Raw genomic sequence first — 24,647 nt, 5'->3', positions numbered from 1 at the left:
GTCGGGGATTCTATGAATCGTAGATTCCTGGATTGGATAAACGCCTGGAACATGAAGGCAAGAGTAGAATAAAGACTCAGGAGGTCTTTGGGTGTGCAGAGTTTCTTGTGCTTCTTACCTACGCATCTTGAAGTCATTAGGTAGCCGAGCACAGTCCTGGAAAGAAAGCTAGAGATATACAAATGACACTCAGCGATGGGGAGGTGGTTGTCAGTAAAGTGCTTGCCCTGCGAATATGGGGACCCTAGTTTGGATCTCCAGAATCGTAGATAAAGCTAGGTGCCATAACACTTGCCTCTAATCCCAGTGCTGAGGCTGTGGAAACAAGAGAATCCCTAGAGCTCATGGCTTGAAGCCTAGCTTACCTGATGACATTCCAGTCACTAGGAGCCTGTATCATAGCGAGGTGGAAAGAACTTAAGGAATGCCACCCAGGCTTGTCCCCTGACCTCAATATCCCTCAGTCACCACCCTCCTCACACACAAAGAAATGACCTTGAAACCCCTGGGTTAGAGAGGTGTGGACGTTGAACGGGTGTGGACGTCAGTAGAGATCCTGCAAAAAGGACCAGTGAGGTCTGAGGAACAGCAAGATGCCGAGGAGGAGGGAGCAGGACTTGAACTCTTCCTGACAGCAACTGATAGTGTTCAAAAGCACCATGATCTCAAGTGGACCATATTGCTGCTTTGAAAGTCAGGAAGCAAAGGTCAACAGCAGAAAGCTTTCAGACGGCCCTCTAAGTTTTCCTTGAGACCAGTTTCATGAACTTGTGAAGCCAAAGTCTTTCTTTCTTTCTGTAGGAGAACAAGCAAGATGGAAGGATCCTGAGGGGTTCCCAGAGAGCCAGGAGGAAAAGACGCGGGGACTCAACCGTCTTAAAGCAGGGTGAGCTGGTGATGTAAAAACTGCCAACCTGGTGGCCCCAAGACAAAATTCAGAGAAGCAGTGTCGGTCTTTCTGGTTCTCCACACCGCTATAGAGTACTTCTTAGAGTCTCTCTGATGAAGTTTCCTCCATAAACATGGAGTCTTGAAAGGCAGCTAGTTTTCAGGTTGTTAGCGTGTGTGTATGGAATACCTTCTTTCATTTGCTGATTTATCCATCAAGATGGCAGTTCCTGCTTCTACCCTTTTGCCCAAACATCTGTTCTTGCTCATTTCCCAAGATGTTAGGTTTATTGTGCCCTCTCAAAACATGGCCTTGTCATGTGATCTCCTTTTTTTCTTTTCCTTGAGGCCACATCTTACTCTCTTGGGAAATCTAGTTCTTGGCCTTTCTCTTTGCTGTTTAGTTGGATAAACTCTTCTTTGGTCGTTTCCATATAAGCTTTTCTCAGCCTTACTCCACATAGCCCAATGCAAATGTCCTGCCAGGCCTTTGATGGAGACCTGTACAGCCCAGCTACCAACCTGCATGTTTGCACTCTTCCCTGAGGCCCAACATTCCTGTTCTGTGATTTTTTTTGGTTCTTCCACTGATCCCCAGAAGGAACTAGAAGTGTTTCCTTCCACCTGCCTTTAGCTCACATCAGACCCTCCGTATTCTTTCAGGTGGCTGTTTCGTTTGTTTCTGTGATTAAGGGGAGTAAATTAAATCCCTTTGTTACTCTGCATGAAATGAAATGTCCTAGCTCTGAAGTCTTTCTCTTCTTTCCTCCTAATGCCTTCTCTGGATGAAATTCCAAACCCTCGGCTCTTGTAGATCTTGTCTTTCCTATTACTCTTTCCCCTTAACTGTTCCAACTTCCTTCCTCTGTGAGCTGCCCAATGCTTTGCACATCCCTATGGACCCACAAGGGCTCCAGTGTTGTTCCTAGTCAACCTGTCTCATCCCTCCCCTTGGTCCAGCACTTTGTCACGTTTAATCCAAAACCATCTTATTTTATCACATATGCATTTTTTTTTGTACGTAATAAATATGATATCCACCGCATCAATGTTTTTCTTCATTTTCAAGAATAGTAGATATTCCCTAAGCACTCAGTGCACTAGCCTTTTCTCGGTCCTCAACTTCTCGGTGCCATGGGAACAAACAAACAGTGTATTTACACATCTTGCTCCTGGAAGATGTTACTTCCTGCTGGACTTTTCATGTATTCCGAGCTCTTTCACTTTCTTCTGCCTTCATCAACTGGATATTTATACCACAGTTTGCTTCTCAGTTCTTGTTTTTATGGAAGAGGAACCAGAAAAAGAGAGAAGTGTCAGCCACGGAACGAGAACAGCCAGAAGGCATAGTATTTGCGCAAGAGATGTCCTGGAACCTTTCATTGATTTCTTAGCTTCTGAAAGTCCATCCTTTGGTTTACTGTCTTTCAGGTTTGCCTCCTAAAGGCAAGAAAACTTGGTGCTGGGCATCCTACCTAGAGGAGGAGAAAGCCGTGGCAGTGCCCGCAAAGCTGTTCAAAGAGGTACGAGTTCTTCTAGAAGCCCCGTGGGTGAAGGCACGGGAGCAGGGAGCTCATCGGAACTCGTTGTCATTTCCATTGTCTGCTTAGGAAGTGTGACGGGGGATAATTTCTCAGGGAGAATGTTACATGGACGAACTCTCAAAAGGCAGTGATTATTGGGTTGTGCACACCGTGCAGTACAACCCATACACACTCACAAATGCTTACAATTTTAGCATTTTCATTCATTTTGCGCTATGGGAATACTAATACTGAATCACTAGTGGATCCATTTTATGTCTAACTATGAGGGACTGGATGTGAGTTACTGAGATTTACGTCCTGTTAAGAAACATTTAAAATGGTTTTACTACTGATTTACTACTGATAAGAATATTCTGTCATAAGTAATTTAAAGTCAGTTGAAAGTGTAAATGGTAGATACAGCTCTGTCTAGGTTCTCTTGCCTCTAGACTCAGGCAGGAATTGGTAAGGTTTCTCTAGAAAGGGTCATGTGCTTTTAAGGCATCTGGAGTCTGTTGCCATAATAGAGCTTGTTACATAATATGCATGAAGGTGGCCATAGATAGCATGTAAATTAGCAGGAATGGCTGTGTTCCAGTAGAATCTTACAAAGCTGTGGTGGACAAGATTTGGCACACAGACTGCGGTTTGCTGACCCTTCATTTAAATCACTTAATGTGTTATAAACCTTCCATGGGTATCTTTCTATCTATGAATGAACAAAGGACATTAGCGTGAGTACATTGGCCCTGAGAATTTTAATGCAAATATAATAGAAATTGCAACTTGTTCCGGATAATTGTTTTATATAAGTTTGGTCCTTAACAGAACAGACTTTCATATTTTTCAAAAAGATTTGTTTTTGATACTGTGTGGGTATGTGAGCAGTTGCCTGTAGAAGCCAGGAGATAAAATTTTCTGGATCTGAAGATTCAGAAGGTTGTGAGTTGCCTGATGTGGGTGCTAGGAGCCAAACCTGTGTCCTCTGTGAGAGAAGCAAGTCCCCTTAGTTGTTGAGCTATTTCTCCATCCCCGCTTTTTTACATTTTTATTAATCACATGAATAAGTGACACAGTTATATGATTTAAAGTGTCAGTACTAAAAGACTAGAGTATGACCCTGTCTTCTGTCTTCCTATCCACTAGATTTGTCTTTGCTGAAGGGGCAATATGGCTAGTTCTAATGTTTCCTTCCTTGACTGTCATAAGCACATACAAGCGCCTCTCTGCCCTGTGGCAATGGCTAGCCAATACTTTGTTAAACTTGCTTTTTAACTTTACTGTTTGGAGATTATTTCATTTTAGGTCATCAATCCCTCTATCTTTTTATGATAAACCATAATATTTTAAACACATTTATTCCGTAAAACTTTAAGTCGCTCTCTTGGTTTGCAGGCAGATATATGTACTTTAGAGAGGATGATGACATTCTGCATATCTGTCAATATCTCCATTAGGTACTTTCCCAGAGTTAGAATTGCTGCGAGAAGGCTCAACTTTGTGTCGATAGCATGAAATTGCTACTGATTGTCCAGACTTTTCATTCCCAGTGGTCCATGTCCTAGTCTGCCTTCATAGGGCCTTCCAGCACACAGCCAGCAAGCTCTTTGGTCTTCACCAGTCTAACGGGAAATGTATCTTGTGTGGTTCTGGTGGGCAAGGTTGACTGTCTCTTTAAGCCTGTAAAAGACACAAGCTATAAATCATTAGATTTTGTTTTTATGACTTGATTATAGCCTTTGTGAATTTTTCATCTTTCATCTGTCCTTTGCTTTGGGGATTTTTAAGGAATTGTTTAATGAATCTATATGTTTGATAAGAGCCATCTTTGGGATGGTTGGGATGGGACCCAGGGCCCTACTTATGTTTGGGAAGCACTGAGCACCCCCAGTCATATCCCCAGCCCTAAGAACTCTTTAAGAATAGTAATTATTTAAATTTTGACAAATTGTTTGCCCTTAGTGGTTGTGTAATTCTGCTGCCTTTTTGTATTGTAGCACCAGTCCTTTCCATATAACAAAAATGGATTCAAAGTCGGAATGAAACTAGAAGGTGTGGACCCGGAGCATCAGTCTGTGTACTGTGTCCTCACCGTGGCTGAGGTGAGCTTTGCTTTGTATTTGCTTGGAAAATAAAATGGTAACTGCAGGGCCATAATGATGAGGAAGAAATGTCCTTGACTGAATGTTTACTTCATGTGAGGCAGGATGTTTAGTGGATTTTTATGTATGTCATCTCTCCTGATCATCATGAAATAATGTCTTTTGAAACTCATGATTTTTTTTCATCCCTGTTTCATAGGTGAGGGACATGAGGCCAGAGAGGTCAAGTAATCAATATGAAATCACACAGTCTCAAGGTGATAGATCTAGAATTTGAAACAATGTCCATCTGATTCCATAGACTTTGCCATACTGTTTGTTTCTTGAGAAAAGAACTCAAGCAGCACATACACACACGCGCGCACAAACATGTCCATTATATTACTGAGAATACTTTTTAATTTGTTTTTCCTCCTGTGGTAGCCTTCTTACTTCTTCCATTGGACTAGGGTTATGGGCCTTTCAAAACCTTCTCCCCAAAGGAGTAAGGTGTAGGCACTCGTTCTGGTTACTGTAGAACTCTTTCGGTGACTGGATTGTAAGAAGCTTGCTTCCTGCAGAGCAGAGACAGTGCAATGTGGTGCTCACAGTAGTATAGTTGCCTAGAGCACTCTGAGTGTCCTGTGCTGACAGTCTTGTAGATGGGGTCTTGGGAGGGAGCTGTAGCAATGCCAGGGGCTGTTGGTGAAGATAAGGCCATGGTGTCCTGGACCTGGGTGTTTAGGAGAAAGATCTGGAGACAAGATTGAGTTTGAAGATTCAGGAAGACTATATTAAAGCAATCTAGATATATCTGTGAAAGAAAGGACCTTGGGAGGGTGGGGGTGGATTTTAATTACTGTGTTTACTTTTTCTTTGTGGTATTGAAGATGGAAGCCAGAGGTTCACATTGCTAAGCAACCAGTCTATCACCAAGCTATGTGCCGAGCCCTTGACTCTTGTCTTTTGAAGGTTTATTCTACTTACTGTAGATTTTTTGATTATAAGAGCTGTTTGATTGTTGTAAAAACTTCAGTGTACAATAGTACTGATCTCGTTCTCATCTGCCTCTTGCCAAATGGCAGAGAGCATCACCCTTATCAGTGACTGCTTGCTTCTGGTAGATGCCTTCTCTGCACATCAGATTATATATATCAATTTTCCTCCGTTACCTGTAAATGTTACATTGTCATATTCTGCCTTCTGTGACACATATACACATTTACTTTTTACCATGAGGTCTTATTGAAAGGGTGTCTTTGTGACTAGGGCCAAGGGATGCCACAAAAATCACATGGACCTTGTGCAAGAGATTTATTAGGAGGTGGTGGGGGATGCAAATGGCTACCTCTGAATAGGGATGAAAAACAGATAGTGGCAAACGAGGCTCTAATGCTGGGCTTTATAGAGTGTGTGTGGGGGGGGCGGCGTATAGAACATGCACATAGGGACAATACAAAGATGGATATTGGTGGTTGGCCATTAGTGATGACTGCGGGAGTTGATGCTGGTTGAAGGTGAGGAGGAGCCTGTTTCTGGAAGGTGGGCTGTTCTTAGTTGACGAACTCTTGTTCCACACAATTGCTTTTTCTCATTTCAACTGCTTGCATATTGCTATCAGATGAATGGGCAGGAGGATGGTGAAATTGAAGTTAGACTGCATAGTGGAACTTGTCCCCATCCCCCAACATCTCCAAGTATGTTTTTGAGTGAACAGTCATTCTTCCCTTCATCTCTGCATATTAGCCCTGGAACTCCTGAATGAACAGTTATGGATACACTGTGATGCTCTTTGCTGCGTGTGTGACAGGCAAGGCAATATTGAGTCTCCTCCATCTCCTTAATTTTGCTGAACTGAGGTCATTTTAGGTTTAACTAGCTTTTCTTGAGTTTTTCAGTTCTTAAATCTTCCCAAAAAATGTGTGAGATTTTGTTTACCAAAGACTGAATAAGGCTTTTGTTTTTATTTTAATCTACCCCCTGCCCTGAGAGGGCGAAAGAGCAGGTGGAGCCCTGTTCCCTGAGGGCTTTGGGGCTTTACTCTGGGCACAGCGCTTGCTCAGGAAAAAGGAGTAAAGGATGGGAGGGGGTCCTGGGCACAGCGGGCCTGCCTCTTAGAAGCCGGTAGGTTAATTTCTCTGACACAGGTGTTGAAGAATTGTCAAAGAAATGGAGAATGGAGATAACCGTGTTGCTGGGGAGGGGGTGGAAAGGCAGAAAAGATTTGCATGAATAATGAGGAAGGAAGCTAGACAATCCTCAGTGGAAACATCCCAGCAATCCATCAGAGCTGATTTCTTTTGTCATTAGTCTGCATATGCAGAATCTAGCCTCACACAGTCTCCTGCCTCAGTTTCAGAGTATTGGGATTACCACCAGGTAGTTGATTCTTCTTACTCAAGGTCATTATGTCCTGGGAAACCTTTGCTGCTACAGGAAATGTAAACAGGATGTGTAGGCTTAGGTTCCTACATCCTCTAGTGTCAGTACTTTGGTCAGGACACATACTTGTTTTTGTTTGATGATTCCTTGTTTACTATATTATTGTTTTGTTAAAACTGAACTCTCATTCATCAGCAAAACACCACATAAGGCTTGAATAAGGGTCCCATAACACACCTTTCCTCTGTTAGGTTGGCATAGGGTTCTGGGCACTCAGAGGTTAATGAGTGAAATCACCAACAGAAAGGCTGAGGATGTGAAAAACAGACACTCTGTGGGGTACTTTTTTTTTTAAAGATTTATTTATTTATTATGTATACAACATTCTGCCTCCATGTATGCCCGCACGCCAGAGGAGGGTGCCAGATCTCAGTACAGATGGTTGTGAGCCACCATGTGGTTGCTGGGAATTGAACTCAGGACCTCTGGAAGAGCAGCCAGTGCTCTCAACCTCTGAGCCATCTCTCCAGCCCCCCTCTGTGGGGTACTTATTCATAAGAGGAAGGTCCCTAGGAGAAGGCCCTGTCAGTCCCTGCTGGGAACGTGGATCTTAAGTGATTCGTACATTGCTGCCATTCGGTATTCACCTCTCTACTGGCACGAAGTATGTTATTTTAGGTTAGAGATAAGTTTTAACAAGCAAGAGAATTCGTAAGTACGGAGGTTATGAATAATGAAAATTGCCTTATTTTTTGCTTCCCAGAAACATTCACCCTGGGAATCTTGGGAAGAGGTGGGCTAGGAATTGGAAAGATGGAGGCTTTCTAGGGTTAGACCTTTTATGTAGGAGTTGAAAGGCATGGCAGTTCCTGGTGGGAACCAGTTTCATAAGAGCATGTGTCTGACACAGGAAAGAAAGATACGGAAGTCCTCAGAATGGAGAAGAGGTATCTGTCAATCAGCTGGGGCTCAGGGTCTTAATGAGAGGGAACAGACTAGAAGTGTAGGACTGAGGATGACCAAGGTGAGAGACAGCGAAACCCTGTGGCCCAAGCCTGGGAGGAACAGAGCTCGGGAGTCAGCTATGGAAAATGCAAAGCCTCAAGGCAAGGCCGAGCTGGACAGCTGTCTCTGGGCAGGGAGCACAGCATCGCAGAGGACAAGAGAGTCAGGACAAGCTCTGTGTGCTGTGACCACAAGGGACTAGGGGTAAATGACTTAAGGCTTCACTTGTAGGAGGGGAGCAGAGATAGCTGGGCAGAGAAGAGCCCCCTGAGCTCCCTCTGGGCCTGAGGTGGTGGAGGTGGGAGTAGCCCTCAACCTTCCTGAGAGATTGAATTCCCCAGAGACCCCAGTGTCACCTGAGCCTCTAGATTCTGAAAGGAGTGAGTTTAATTGTAAATTTTAAAATGCTACATATTGATACATTTTAAATAAAATATAACATATAAACTTATAAAACATGAATAGGATATTATTCCTTTCTTTGCTCTCTGCCCTCCCCTCTTTGGTTTTGTTTTATTTTGTTTTTTGAGATAGGGATTTTCTGTCTAGCCTTGGTTGTCTTAGAACTCTCTCTATAGACCAGGCTGGCCTCAAACTCACAGAGAATCGGCCTGCTTGAATGCTGGGATTAAAGGCGTGCACCTCCATACCCGGCCCCTTTCTTTTTATTTCCATTTCCCAGAAGAAGTAGTTGCCAATGTTTAGATAGATAGATGGATGGATAGATAGATGGATAGATAGATAGATAGATAGATAGATAGATAGATAGATAGATAGATAGATGGATGGATAGATAGATAGATATATGGATAGATATCCATGTATAGACGTGTAAATATGAATCTACATGTCTATGCATTTGTAGAAGGAGAGACACAGCACACATACTTTTCTCGCAGACAGACTCACCTTGTATAATTTGCTCTGCCACTTGAATTTTAACAGACTGTTTTGGAGGCATTTCCATGACAGTAACTACACTTTCCTCACTTTGGGGGCTCCTAGAGCTGGCTCTGCACTTGGCCTCCTATGGGATCCTCACATTGGTGTGGCAAGCACCTTCCTGACAAGGCCATCTCCTTAGCCCCACTAAGAATATGTCGTACCTGATACCCAAGTTCATTTAGAGAGAGAGTGTGTATGTGTGTGTGTGTGTGTGTGTGTGTGTGTGTGTGTGTGTGTGAACTTACTCAGCCTGCTGATCTATTTCAGGTTTGTGGATATCGGATAAAGCTTCACTTTGATGGATATTCTGACTGCTATGACTTCTGGGTAAATGCGGACGCCCTGGACATCCACCCCGTAGGATGGTGTGAGAAGACTGGTCACAAGCTCCAGCCTCCAAAAGGTACTGCTGCTTGTTTCACGCTTGAAATTCAGTGAAACCTTCCTTCCTCAGCCACCAACTTGGAATTCTTGGACATTATTCTTTATGGCAGTTAAATCAAGCTTATTGTTCATAATGTAAAACATGTTTATTAAAGTTTAAGAAATAACATCTAATTTAAGAGAATGAATTATTTCCATGCTCTTATTTTCATAGAGATTAAAACCTGAATAGTGATAATTCTCGACTATAAATAACTGTTACATATAGATCTGTTTTATCTGTTCATATGTTTGAGTGCATACACATATATACACATTGCCTTGAAGAAAACTATTTGAGACATTAATTTTACTGCTAGTTCATTATGTAAGAAAGTCTTGAGAAGCCAGATGTGATGCACACACCCATAATCCTCGTGCTAGGGAGGCCGTGGTAGGATCATGGGTTAGAGGCCAGTTTGGGCTTTACAGTGAGTTCACGGCCAAGATGAATTACAGTAGATAGATCTTACCTCCGAGAGAGAGAGAGAGAGAGAGAGAGAGAGAGAGAGAGAGAGAGAATATGAGTAATTGAGATATTATATCTTGAACCCACCGGCTTAGATATGTTAGAGATCACAGGGGAAAGTACAGCACTAAATCGGGCTAACAATAATTACTTGTCAGTGCTAGGGACCAAGCTTAGGGTCTCATTCATGATAAGGAAGCGATTTACATTGATTTAGGCCCCTAGGCAATGGGGTGTTTTGCTTTTGATTTGTTTGTTTATTGAGACAGGAAGCCTTGTCTCCAAGTGAACTCTTTGCTGTCTCCTGAGTGCCCACATAGAGATGCATAGCTGTACCTGGTAGAATCCTTTATATTATAGTCTACCAGGGTTTGTTTGTTGTTTTCTAGCCTGCTTTATGATTTGAAAGACAGATAGGATCACTTTTAGTCCACTCCCTATGTATTTAATAGTATTTCCTTCTTTTTAACTGTTTTGGTGATTGTCAAAAATTCAACCAACAGTTTGGTACTTTTGCCTCCTCTCCCTGCTATGTTGGGGATGGAACTCAGGGGCCCTGACACAGGAGCTCCACCACTGAGCTACATTCCAGACGTTATCTTATAGTAGACTACCATCCCTGTCCCAACTAAAAGTCCGAGACAGTATGGCATTTTGAGATATATAAAGGCCCATTTAGGAATTTCCTTCTCCTAAGGAAATGCTGCCTCATGAACTGGTAATGTTAGACAGAGACTTTTCTCCTAATGTCATTTGCCCAAACCCTTTGTGAACCTGGGATTATCCCTCACCCCCACCCCCAATTTTTTTTCTTTTGAAGAACTAAAACGATTTATTTATTTTTTTTTATTTTTTCCACCTTCCTATTTGTTCATATTAGTCTCTCAGAGTAAATGCGGTGAGGGCAAATGAGGAGTATGATTACTGCAGTTCCCTAGACCTACTTCTGAGGAATTGTAATTACAGTGTTGACAGAAGTAGCTTGAGAAGGCAAACCCTACCTGGTTCAAAATGCATATTGCTTCCTTATGACTTTGCTGTACATCATTACCACATCCATTTAGAATTTAAAAATAATAGTAAGGGTTGTTGAAGCTAAACACAACCTGTATCTAAAAACACACAGTTATAGATCGTGGGTTACTTATATTTATTTAAAAAAAAAAAAACATCATTTGGTTGTTTGATTTGAACATGTTCCAGCTACGGGCGGAGTAGGAAGGAGAACTAGCTGGTGTGCTCTGTGTGTTTCCTAAGTCTGTCCACGTGTGCTTTTCCCTTAGGGTATAAAGAAGAAGAATTTAATTGGCAGTCCTACCTGAAGACGTGCAAAGCCCAGGCTGCTCCCAAGTCATTATTCGAAAATCAGAACATAGTAAGTGTATCCAAAGTACTTTCTTTTCAGGAGGAGGGATTCTATTTTTAGTGTCTCATAGGATAAATCACAGTGACAACAAGGAACTATAATCAATTTTATTGCCTTGGTAAGTAGAACTCTCGTATCTTAATTAAACTTTAAAATTAGCTTCAATTTTTCATGAGTAAATATCTATTTTATAGCCATATTATGGTTGTCTTATTGAATGGTGTGCCAACATAATATGAAATCCAGGTGTGACTTACAATTAAAATACATAAAAATTAAATCGGCTGGAATATTATACAGTTCAGATGGGAGTCGCACAGGGTAATGGATACAGCCTTGTTAGAGTGTGGAGGCGGGAGGTCACCAGGGACTCCACCATGCCTCTATTGCAGCTCAAAGCTTTGTTGGCCGCAGTTTTTGTAGCGAAAGCAAAGGCAGATGTGTATGCATTTTCTGCGTCTTCGCTGTCTGTCTGTTTTTATTCTGTGTTCCTCCTACGGCATATCTGAGAGAGCCTTATGCATTACACTTTCCCTTCACCAGGATGTGACCTAATTAGGACAGGGGCAAACAAAGTGTCATCCTTATAGCTGACACGGACGAGATAGGAGGGCATATGCGACCTTTCCCTGCAGACAAATGAGCCGCTTGATTCCGAGCCCTGGAATCAAAGTTGCTTTTTCTTATTCCGCGCCACCCCTGCAACACCAGGGAGCCCTGGACCCTCAGCAGATTAGAGCACGTGCCTGGCTCTCTTAATAGCACAAGCATCCTCCTCTCCTAGGTTCATCCTTTAGGCAGCAGGGAGTAAAAGGATAAGAGGCAGCAGCATCCCTATCAGAGCTCCCTCCACATGGAACAAGCGTCAGCAATGGGGAAAACTTCCCCTCCAGACAGTGTTATCAGGCAGTTGGTTTGCGGGTGCAAATCTAAAGGAAGAAACGTTCTCTGGTTAAACTGAACATAAACCAGTTTGAAATAAGAGTGAAAAGAGAGAGAGAAAACATGGTCAGCCTCTTTTATTATCTCTTAATTGGGCAGCCAGCTTAATCACCGGAATGTAAATACTGCCTTGTCAGTATCTATTCTCTGACAAGTCATTTCCCGGGAGGAAGGTCAGTCTGCTGGACACTCAGCAGCCTGCTGTGTCTGCCCCGTGGCTGCTCCCTTGCTGATGACTTACATCATGGTGTGATTAACTGCCTTAAACCATCACTGCATTCTGGGCATGGTTAGCATACACCCTAATCTTAGGCCACGGGTTGGTATTTGAGAGGCAATTAAGTTTTCTATTTCTAGAGGATAGTCAGATATTTATGGCCATAAGTGATATATAATTTCAGGGTTCAAATATATGGTAAGTTTTCTGTGTATTATTTGCACTCTTTAAATCACTCAGGACTTGCAACATTTTCAGATATACTTGCTTACATTTTTGTGACCATAGCTACATAATTTTACTTTTACTGTAAAGTCAAAGGTAGCATTTGTTTACTTAATGCATTAGACTAGTGATCATATGCTTCCGTTTGAAATAAGGGGTTTTTATCGGAGGATAGAAATGACTTACGTTATTTTATAGCTAACATAATGCATATTCAAGTAAAGTATCCTACTCTGAGATTAGAATATTTTTCACAAAAAATGGTAAGGGTTCTTTACACATCACTGTAAAGAACTAACTTAGTGAACCTCTATTGTTTACCTTGTAAATCCCAGACGACTGATAGTCTATGGATTTCCTTAAAATACGGAATAGTCCTAATGACAGCATGAATTAACAGCCAGCTCCTGTGTGCCGCTATGAATAAAAACCGTCTGTAGTAGTAACCCGAAGTAGTAATAGCTTGAAGCTTTTCATAAGCGAAGGTGACCTACTTTCCGTACAGCGCTTGAGGGATCTGCTCAGAGGCGGGAGTGAATTTGTACTGACTCCACATTTTTAACTCAATTAAGTGCATCTTTTGTGTGAAATAATTTTCATTGTCCAATTTGTAATCAAGGAAAAAAGAAAAAGAAAGGCCAGACAATCAGCTGCGTGGTGAGTGAAACTTGCCTGCATCACAGACATCTCCCAACTAAGGTGTTAAGACACACACTGGAATGAATTACTTCAAACTCTGCCAGGTTGCCGAGGCTTTAGTTCTGAGGCTCAGATAGTTAGTTGAAAGTACGATAGAGCTTCGATGTTTATTGTTGCCGGTGGAAAGCACCGCCACTATGAGGCTGGCACAGCATTTTCTATTAGGTGAAGATGCTCGTCCTTGAAGCCGGGGTACAGAGTATGTAGATCTCACTGTTGTGAAGTGTGCTTATTTCTGATTAAATCTGCATGTTTCCATAGACAGCGATCCCATCAGGCTTTCGAGTTGGAATGAAGCTGGAGGCTGTAGACAAAAAGAACCCTTCCTTCATCTGTGTTGCCACGGTAACAGATATGGTGGACAATCGCTTCCTGGTACATTTTGACAACTGGGATGAGAGCTATGACTATTGGTAAGACAGTTTCCCCTAATGTGTGCTGTTGAGAATTTAATGCATTTAATGCTTAGCTAGGGAAAGTGAGTTCACAGTTCAAAATAAGGAACAATGTGAAGTGTAATAACAAAACAAAAAATCTCTATGCGTGATGGTGGTGTCCTCCTGCTCTTGGATGGTGAGGCAGGAGGATCTGAAGGTCGAGGTCATCCTCTGCTACTTAAGGCATTTTGAGACCAGCCAGGATTACCTGAAAGCTTGTCTTGAAAAAATAAAATTGATGGGACTGAAAGAGATGGCTCAGTGGTTAAGAGCACAGGTTGCTCTTCCAAATGTCCTGGACGGATTAACAACACCCACATGGCAGGTCATGACCCCCTTTTACTCTGGTTCTAGGGGATCCAGTGCCCTCTTCCGGCAATGGTGAGCACTGGTATACAGATATACATGCAGGCAAAATACCTACCCATACCCAGAAAAAGAAAAGAAAAAACAGATTTTAAAAGTTATGGTCTACTTTTTCCTTTTTCAGATTTTTAAGTTTTTGTTTGTCCATGTATTTCTAGTTAATATCTTTTCAGATGACTCAGGATTTGTGTTTGACTTGACTTTGTAATATGAAATTGAAATTTGCATCTCCATGTTCCCAATTTAGTCCTGCATGTGACAACTTAGACCTGCATATACATACAAACACAGACTCACTTTCCTTCTCCTCTTGAGGGTCTGGTGTAACTTTTTAGTAATTTATTTTAATCATCTTTCTATATATTTATACTCAACTAATTGAACCATTTGGATAGCTGAATATAAATGATACCAATGGAATATTATTTTTAATCCCTGCATTTTTAGGTATACTATATACAATAGTAAGAACATCATACTATGAAATTATGCCATTATAAAACCATCGTACTAGAGCATTTAACTTTTATATGCATATATATGGTGCTAGGGATCAAACCCAGGTTCCTGCATCTGCTAGGCCAGTGCTCCCTCTGGATATAGCCTCAGCCTAAGCCATCGCATTTTATTACACAGCTGATGACTAGAATTGGACTTCCTGGTGAAGATCATCTGTGAAGTATTTCTGTCTTAAGAACGTGTGAGATCAGAATATTGTAGAGAGATGTCAGATGTAATATGGCTGTTATCAAGGGAATATTAATTTATGTAAATGTTTCATAGTTGTTCTTATTCAAGAGTGTATTGCATATATTTCCATTTATTGAGGGCAGTGCATATGGGGGTCTCTCCTTCCACTGTGTGAGTCCCAGGGGTTGAGGCCAGGTTGTCAGGGTTAGAGACAAGTGCATTTACCCATTGTATCTCATTCCTTAATATGTGTATCAGTAGATATTCTCATTACTCCTCAAACTGTATTTTTAGATATCAGTTTTAGCTGAATCGTTTAAGAAGGAGACTCTTTGGATATGTTTTTTCTTGCCTGGTGTATATGTGTGCATTCATTTAGAGGCTAGAAGTGAAAGTCAGTGTCTTCCTATTTCACTTGGTTGTGTTTTCTGAAGAAGAGTCTTCCACTGGATTTTACAGCTTGCTAATTCATTTAGCCTTGCTAGCCATCTCACCGCAGGGATGGATTCCCTGCCTGTCTTCTGAGTGCTGGGATCACTGGCTGGCTGCCACACCCACCTGACTTTCTGTCTGTGCTGGGGTCCCTAACTCTGGCCTTCGGGATTGTGCAGCAAATGCTTTATCCCAGGAACCATCTCTCTAGCCCCTACAAAAGACTGCCATACGTCCTCTTTATTCAACATAGATAAAATGAATTAATGTTTATTTGTATGACCACATAAGTATCACAGTGATTTTGTTGTTGCTGTTGTTATTGTCATATTAATTTTTTTTTGGTTACTTTTTGAGACAAGGTCATTTTGTATGGGCCTGGCTATCTCAAAACCTGCTATGTAGACCAGGCTGGTCTCAAACTCACAGTAATCAAACTGGCTCTGCCTCCCAGGGCTGGGATTAAAGCCTTCGAAGCCATGCCCAGCTAATCGCAGTGTTTTAGAGCCATAATCACTTCTTTGGATTTCTGGAATAAAGCAGTGACCATGGGAAGCTTTGTCACTGTGACTTTCTCTAATGTCAGGTTCCCAGTTTCTTCTGAGAAAGAGCGAAGGGGAAATCTGATCTCTTAGAGCTGATTTTGCACTTTTAAAAGCGTAAACTAATGTCCTTATTTTTACACTGGAATGTCCTTGGAGGATTATTTATATTTCTATTGACATGAAACCATATCTCGTTAATTGTCAGGAAAAAAAAGTGCGCTCCCTTCCTCAGGGTGCAGCGAAGACACATTAAACATTGCCTAGGTGCCCTGGATTCTGACCTTCTCTAGTCTTTGAAATTTTCTTTCTGCATAAATTACTTTGGTGTGTAATTGAGGATACAGATTTCCTTTCTTTTTTCAATTCAAAGTAGTTTTGAAGCCAGAGTCTTTACCCACCCCACACAGCCTTAGGATAGGGATACTCCTCTATCCTGTTTTACACAGAGGGAATGGGAAGCATGCACCTGTGTATACCCAGTTACTACATGTTTAGTTGTGATAAAGTATTTCTTCCTTTTAAAGAGGAACATGATAAGAAAGGAAAATAATGTATGCTCGAAATAAAATACCTTTACCTCTGGGTTTCTTGATGGCTGTTAGGCTTAGAAATAACCTGAAATATCACTGGATAGTGAAACTAGAAACTGTTTTGAAGCTGCAGGAAGGAAAGTGAGGACTGTTCTGGGGATCCCACCAGCGATAAACACTCAGACACATCTGGTCCATCGACAGTCATTATTCCCGCCAGCTGGGAGTACACGCAGGACCCTAGTGTCGCACCGAGTGTTTAGGGTGAGGGGTTTTTAAAGGCAAAAACTACTTTCTGGTAGCTTGCTCCGCAGCTGCAGGGGAGGTTTTGAACAAGCAAGCAGTTTAACAGAAGCTAAGCTAAGTGGTTAGCTGGAGGGGAGGGGGAGGTTTGTGCAAGCAGGTGGTTTAACAAGCTAAGTTAAAGGGCATCTTTTCCTCAGGTTCCTAGGATAGATAGAGTTGGGTAATTTTCCATGGAATTCCCCATCAAGGAGATCAAATTCTAGTTCAAACTGAAATGACTTCAGCAAGGAACCTCTGTATTACCCCATCCCCTTTTGCAAACACCGCCTCTTTTCCCTCTTACCTTCCTGCTGTCTGATATTGGGCTCCAGGGGCAGAACCTATCATGAGAACAGTCACTTCTTATTCCCCCTGGGTGCTGGGAAATATTCTTCCTTGTAAGCAATACTATTTCCTTGTGACCTTGTCTTTGGGGATTCTGGACAGCGTGATGAAAAGGCTTAGCATGTTCAGCACAAATCCCTGGGTGGCTAGAACTGCGGCTTCAGCCACTTTGATTGTTTTCTGGCGGGGCATCTCAGTGAGGAAGGGCAGAAGTCAACAAGGAACAGATCTGTGCAGAGGGAAGAAGCATCAAATTAGGGATTCACAGAGACCTCGTCTTTCCCCAGGTGTTCCTAAGTAAACTGCAGACTTTTTAAAATGGATTTCATCTTTTATTTCTAGATATATTGATTGAGTCTGTGTTTATAAAAATCGTATTTTTTGATGTTTAGGTTATTGTCCCTCTTTTGCCTTTTGTTGTTTTTTTATTGATTTTTATTGAGCTCTGTGCTTTCCTCTGCTCCCTTCCCTGCCTCTTCCCTCCCCTTAAACCCTCTCCCAAGGTCCCCATGTTCCCAGTTTACTCAGGAGATCTTGTCTTTTTCTACTTCCCATGTAGAGTAGATCCATGTATGTCTCTCTTAGAGTCCTCATTGTTGACTAGGTTCTCTGGGATTGTGATTTGTAGACTTTTTTTTTCTCCTTTATGTTTAAAAACCACTTATGAGTGAGTACATATGATAATTGTCTTTCTGGGTCTGGGTTACCTCACTCAAAATAATGTTTTCTATCTAGCTCCATCCATTTGTCTAAACTGCAGACTTTTTAAAAGGTAGATTTCTTTTGTAGTTATAAATTGAGAATAATAATAATTTTGTTTCTCCCTAATGGAATATTGATGTACTTGTAACTCGGGTCTTAGAGTGATATCAAAAGTGATTTCATTATTGAGTTTAGTAGGAGGTGCACTGTGTGTTGGTGGTGGCAGAAGGCCATGGAGTGCATGAGACTTAGTCACACTTCAGCCCCGAAGGCCCGTGTTCTCCCGTGGGAAAGAAGCATGCCCCAGTCATTGGTGGTTAGTGTTTAATTGTTAGAACCAACTGTCGTTGTCTTCTGTGACATGTGGAGTGACATCTTCTGAGTTGGGGTTCCCGCGCCTAGATTGTTTCGAGTGTGGTTTCATTGCTGGAGGAAGGCCTCAAACCACTGTGAAGTGCAAAGTGGAAATCGCTGACACTAATCACTTCTCTCTCGGCTCAGAGAAAAAGAAGAAACAAAAGTTTAATCCTCGGGTGACTAAATGGCATCACTTTGATCTTCACCAATTTACCGTGCTATCAAGAGATCCTCAGCAAAAAGCACAATAATTAATATGAATTATGGAAGAGAGAACTAGGCAACTCAGCCGGATGAAATCTGTAGTTGACTAGTAAAGCAGAGAGTTAAGAAATGATGAGTGGCTGGGGCAGCCACTCCTGGTTAGGCGATCGTGCTGTAGGTGAGGCAGTAGAAGGGGTTAGTGGCGTAGCTTACAAAACTGTAACCATTGTTACTGGAAAGAGACGTTGATGCTATCTTACAGAAGCCCCTGGAAATGCTCTTGCTCAGCTCTCTGCTAGGCTTGCATAGGTACATGGTTTTATGTAGTTTTTGACTGTGACATGATAGTACTTACCTGTAATCTATGGGAGGTAGAGGCAGGAGGATTAAGAGATGAAAGCTTCTCAGCAAGTTCAAGGCTAGTCTCAAAACAAATGTCGTGGCCAACAAAACAGATGTCTTTCTTTTCAACCCCTGGGGCAGAGGTACTCACTTAGCCTGTTTGTATTTCTATAACATGACCTTCATTTCTTGCTCACTTTAGAATTAAAACGTAAGTAACAATTTTTTCGTGAATTATTTTATTTATTTCCGAGTCTTTCAAAATGCACTAATCTTGATCCAAATGGATCATAGCAGACTCTGCGATTAATTTTCGCTTCAAGTTTTTTGAAAGGTACTTCCGACATGACATATGAAAACCTAAATGATCGAAATAGAGAGGTCCAGTGAAAGGCGATTTGCTCTCAGTTCCTTGTTCCTTTTGCTACATTTCTGCCTTTGAACACTAGATGGGACTAAGATGTGGTGAAAGAAATGAGCTTGGAGCCTTCCAACTTTTGAGTGAAGTGTTTGCTACTGACAGAGTATAAGTAAAATAGGTCAGAGTAGGCTATTCTTATCTTCTCTACTGAGAGAGTGCCTTTATCTTAAATAGTGAGTTAATCAATATGTAGTTATAGTTATGAGTAAGACCTTACATAAGATTTAGGTAATACATAATATGTAATACATAAGATTTCCTTAATTATAATTTATAAAGAAATCAGATGAAATCAAAAGTTATCTATTTATTGTCCTTGCCTTGAAATAACCATCATGGGTCTGGCAGATACTTTACAGTTATATTTGATTGACAGCGGAAAGAATTAAACCAACCAATGTATATTTATTGTATGAAGCTATTTATAAATACTTCCATTTTTCTCCTACACAGTACTCTTATTGTAAAAAGAAAATACAAATTACTAAAACATCATAGTAATCTATTTAGTAATTTAGTATATCATAACATACCAATATTTTAGAAAGAAAAATAGAATAGTTATTTTATGTGTTAAAATATTATATACTACCCCATAGATATGTACAGGCTGCTGAAATAGAAATACTTTCTTAAAGGTACTACACCACCAGTAAAAATCCATAACCAAAGTGATTCAGAAAAGCTGAGGGCATCCAAATAGCCCTATTAGTATAATTGTAACAGTACATCATAAGGAATTGTATAAAGTGAGACTTTATACAATAGCTAAAGGCTATGACCTTTAGCTCGCTATTTCCCAAGCTGAGTTTTGCAGAACAGTCAGGTTCCATGCAATGTTAAAGGTTTGCTGGGTAAAATAGTAAGTATATCGTAACTAACTGCCTCCTGGAAATGCTGCTTTAGAAATTTCTAAACTGGCTTTTTTTATAGTATAACTTTATAATCTTTTGATATCCTGTGTACTGAAATTCTCGGAAGTGGAGTATATTGTGTTGTTTTGAAATATCTTGACATGTTATGTGTATTTGGACTGGTGTCAGTCTGTCTCTCATCTCTGTCTCTCTGTCTCTCTGTCTCTGTCTCTCTATCTCTCTATCTCTCTCTCTCTCTCTCTCTCTCGTGTGTGTGTGTGTGTGTGTGTGTGTGTGTTTCAGAATACTTGTTATCTTTGAGAGCACAGATGGGGCAAGGTCCCAACCAGTTTTTTAAGAACGATGCTGTGGTATGCCTGAAGGACTCCTGGTATCTGTAATATTTACTGTAAGCACTCCCTGGTAGAACAGTTTTTATCTTACTGTCTACTTTCCTGGCATCCCAGTGCAGGTTGAATCCACTTCCTGCCTACTGTGTCTGTGCCTGACCACTGGGTGTAGCTAGAGACAGGAACCCTACATGCTGGCTGGTGACCTTCCATTTGTGGCTGTTAAAGTCACCTGAGCCCTCAATCCCAACCTCTCACCTTGTCTACTCCTCCAGACCATATTTCCTTCCGGGTCTCTTCTCTCTCAGATGTCTTACACTCTAACTCTGCCCCCTCTCCAAACAGATGTTTCGTTTTTTATTTAACTGAGAGAAAGCAGTGAGAATAGACTCCCTCTTCCTGCACCTCGCTTGGCTCCCCTTCCTGATCTGCAGGTGGGTGACTAGCTCAGAGGCTCCCTTGGGGATCCACCCTCTGACTCCTTCTCCTCTCCTGGGCACCAGCATCTCACCCTCTCTGATGTGTCCTTAGCATATGGAATGCCCCGCAGTCCCCACTCCCATCACAGGCTTTGTTCAGCAGCTATTTCTTTTTTAACTAATGTCTACTTCTTGCCTGGCTTTTTTTTAAAAATCCAACTTTTATTTTCCAGTAATTTTAAACTAGAAAATAGAAAATTCCCATATGTACCCTGTCAGGTTTCAAACCTGACAAATGGCCCAGGTGCCTATTTAGCATATCAAAGCAAACGCTGTCCAGCAGGTGCTCCCGCACTCCTCAGTCCCTTATGGGGCACTCACGGCTGTCATACTCTGCCCCCTGCCCTAAATGCCTCCAGTCCAGGGGCTGGACTGCCCTTCGGCTCTCCCCTATATAATCCAGCCATTTTGGTTACTCCTCCTTTTTTGGGCCTATTGACTGCTGTAAATGGTTCCCCTCTTTTTCCCTCCCATCCCCTCCCACTCTCCTTACAGGGCTCAGAGTCATGTCCACTTTAGACTCCCAGACATCCCTGCCTCTGGCTATGCTCTCCCACATACCTGTAATAAACTTTCTTCTCCGCCATATCTAGGAGCAGTTATGTTTCTTTCCCTTTTTAATTTCTTTTTTTCATTCATCTGGTCCTGAAACCTGGGACCAACCATGTCCTTTCCTTTTCAATTTCTCTTTTTTTTTTTCCACTCATATCCGTCCCATGTCTTTCAATTTTCCAACTTAAGCATTAAAACAAATCTTCACTTTTGCTCTTTCACTACCTCCATTTATTTATTATTTATTTATTTTTTGGTGTTTCGAGATAGGATTTTTCTGTAGCTTTGGAGCCAGTCCTGGAACTAGCTCTTGTAGATCAGGCTGGCATCGAACTCATGGAGATCTGCCCGACTCTGCATCCTGAGTGCTGGGATTAAAGGTGTGTGCCACCCAACTCGCTGCCCTCATTTATAACTGAAGTTCCTAAATGTGCTTTCAGTGTTCCTATCTTCATCGTCTCTCCTTCCATTCTCTCTGAATGCCGTTTTGTTCCAGCTTTGAATTATACTCTTGTCACTGATGTAGTTCTTTCCCAGAACCAATTAGGAGGCCGAGTCCTGTGTGTAAAAGCAAAGAGCTTTTATTCTTATACAAGTTTGCAAACCTGGACTCTCTGTGAGTCCAATGTATTGGAGTGATTGATGGGAGAGCCCCGAACTCCGCTGGGGTTGGGTTTTCACAGTAGCAAAGGTGGGGGTGAGAAATTTCTAAGTTTCAGGACTGCTGATTGGCTGACATTTGTCTAAGGGTATCCTGGTGAAAAGCAGAGGGTGTGTGCTGACAGGTGATCCTATCTACAGTGGTTGGAACTTTAGGAATTTTCTTTGGAGGGTCTGTACCTGGGTGGGGCCTGGGTGGTCTCAGTTTGTGGTCTTTCTTGGAACCAGGTATTGCCTTAGGGTAAACTCCTGAGACTCAGGCCTCTATTGAGCTTGTCAGGGCTGGGTCCTACACTGTTGACTGGTCCTAGACAAGCCCTTGCTTCTCCTTTGATCTGTAACACCGTCACACCCAACTGAGGTCTTCTGCTACTTCACTTGCTAGTCACCTGACATGGACTTCGTCCCCTTCTCTCTCTGGATTGTCTCAAGTCTGCTTGTGGATTAAATATCATCCCAAATGCTGATGACTCCAGAATGGATACTTTGGCCCTGATCTTCTTTGTGTGTGAACTCTAGGCATGGTTTATTTGACACTCTCTCTCGTTTGTCTAATGGGTATTTGCTAAGCACGCCGATAGCAGGAGCTTTCATCCTCCTCCGCTTGAAAAGTCAGAGCCGCCACCAGCAGTATTTCCCAGCCCAGGAAATGGCAGCTATGTTCTTGTTGCCTATGCCCAGAACCTTGGAGTGAGTGTCCTGACTTCTTCATTCCGCTCACCTCCTATATTAAATGTCCCAACAAATGCTCTTAGTTCTATGCTTACATTGTTCACATGAACCTGATTGCTCACTGGTTTTACTACCTCCACTCTGGTCCAGGCTTCTATGTTCAATTTGGATTAACTTCTAACTGAGTCTTGCTTCCAGTATGGATTACTGTTTGCCTAATAGTTAAAATAATCACTTTAAGACGTAAATCAGACTAAGCTACTTAACGCCCGCCACAACGTTCGACTTTACTCTTGATTAAAAGCCTTCACTTTGTTGCATGCTGAATGGGCTTCCGTTCTGGCATTTTGTATTTATCTGCTTCCTTTCGTCCGTTCTTTCCTCTCCATGCTACAGCACTCCTAGGGTCTCCTCTTCAGAACCTTTGGACTTGTCTCTACCCAGAATACTTTCTTTTCTATGTTCGAGTGGCTCACTTCTTTATTTCATCGCATCTTTCAAGTGTTGGCTCAGGTATCGCCTCACGAGAGGCTAGGCTAGAAACAGGAGCGCCTTTGCGCTCTTAACCTATTCCTTACTTCATGTATCTGCTTTCCTGTGTGCCAACCGTAGCTCATAAATTTAATTAGGCTGTGATGGTCGCAACAGTTACTGAACATGTACAAGCCTAACGTAATTTATTGTCCCATAACAATTCTGTAGTATTTACATCGTAACTAGCTATTTTAAGTAACCCTGAGGTGGTTTAAAGTACGCAGGAGGATGCACATACAGTGGATACAAATGTCACACCATTTTATAGAAGGTTCTTGAGCACCTCAGTTGTTATCTTCAGGGATCCTGGGCTCCATTCCCCTGCAGAGACAGAGGACGGTTACCTTTTATTTCTAAAGTTCCTTTCTACAAGGGCATTTCCTCAGGATCTGCCCAGTGCCTGGCACTTCAGTTTTTGACATACTGTCTTCACTTGATATTTAAAAGAATGAGTGAGCAGATACACGGGTGAAGGACTTTACAGAACAAGTGTGGGGAGGAGCAAGGAATGAAAAGCACCACTGTTGTGAGCTGATGGGAGGGCTCTGGGAAATACACGCTTAGTTAGAGCGAAGATGATGGGCAGGAGAAAGCAGCAAAGGGAAGAAACGCCCCATTTTAGTCTCTGGGAGCTGCATTCTAAAGGGTAGCAGAAATGGCATGCTGTTACTATTTACGTATTTGTTTCTTTGCACTGGGCCTTTTGCTAGTCTATGGGATCTAGAAGAAGCATCCCACACTCCCATTATAGGTTAAACCCATTTATACTATGTTTTATATTCATTTTAATTTTTCAAAAACCTCTGCAGCAGTAGGCTCCCACATGGAGCTCTAAAATTTTTAGTGCTAGTTAATCTTCTCTGTTCCATTGCCCCCTCCCTCTGCCCTGCCCCCACCCTCACCCCATTTAATCCTCGCTCTTTTAAGCCTTCCCTTGCACACCACCTGTGTTCTATCCTCCTTGAACACTTCCTACCCAGGGCCCCTGATTTTTGTGGGTACTCTAGCGTGCTGGTTTTGATAGTGATCTTGCCCTTGAGCTTTAGAGATGCTAAATTACTTTTAGCTTTGCTTTTGCATAGTTTTCTCCCATGATGCTTTCGAATAATGCTCTCCTTTGTACTTTTTCTGCATTTGCGGTTTTAGACTTTAGCGTTTCTTTTTTTCCATGGGAAAATAAAACTGTGGTGTCAATTCCATATGATAATTTACCTAGCAAAAATGCATACTATATGTGTGAAAACTTCATACATGTGTTTATATGAAGAATGAAAGCTTCTTTAGCATTTTATCAAGTTGAATAGATTGTAACAGATAGAACACTTGAATGTGTTCATAATTGCTAATTAATTTTCCTCTTAAAATTTTCTGACAGTATTTGCCTATCTCTCTAGTAACTACAGCTTTTTATTTTATATAACTTGCAGGTGTGAATCGTCCAGTCCACACATTCATCCCGTTGGTTGGTGTAAAGAACACAGAAGAACCCTCATTACCCCACCAGGTTTGGATTTATAATGTGTCTTTATGTTTTCCATGTACTTGCCGAGCTGACCACATTTTCTCTAAAGAGCCAGATAATAGATTCTTTGAATTTGGTGTGCCCCGGAATCCCTGTCACAATTGCTCAGCTCAGTTGTAGTGCAAAAGCAGCTGCAGGAAATAAATAAACACATAAATGTGAGTGTTTGCAGTTTTCCTTTACAAAGTCCTGCAGCCGAC

General features: G+C 41.8%; 1 protein-coding gene across 12 annotated transcripts in view; it reads left to right on the top strand.

Annotated features, from left to right (window-relative positions):
- Positions 1-24,647, top strand: part of L3mbtl3 (L3MBTL histone methyl-lysine binding protein 3) — a 113,822-nt gene that overhangs the window by 35,713 nt on the left and 53,462 nt on the right. For all 12 annotated transcript variants that reach the window (XM_041654062.1, XM_041654061.1, XM_041654053.1 and 9 more), the window contains 7 exons: positions 802-886; positions 2,320-2,411; positions 4,412-4,516; positions 9,095-9,230; positions 11,003-11,094; positions 13,430-13,581; positions 24,353-24,429. In XM_041654062.1, coding sequence (XP_041509996.1) covers positions 802-886; positions 2,320-2,411; positions 4,412-4,516; positions 9,095-9,230; positions 11,003-11,094; positions 13,430-13,581; positions 24,353-24,429 — 739 coding nt within the window. The remainder of the gene's footprint in view (positions 1-801; positions 887-2,319; positions 2,412-4,411; positions 4,517-9,094; positions 9,231-11,002; positions 11,095-13,429; positions 13,582-24,352; positions 24,430-24,647) is intronic.

The sequence above is a fragment of the Microtus oregoni genome, unplaced genomic scaffold (assembly GCF_018167655.1).
Source record: "Microtus oregoni isolate MIOR12 unplaced genomic scaffold, Mior012 000006F_ref0000085, whole genome shotgun sequence".
Classification (NCBI taxonomy): Eukaryota; Metazoa; Chordata; class Mammalia; order Rodentia; family Cricetidae; genus Microtus; species Microtus oregoni.
The sequence above is the reverse complement of the archived record's forward strand: the minus strand, read 5'-3'. Positions and strand labels throughout refer to the sequence as shown.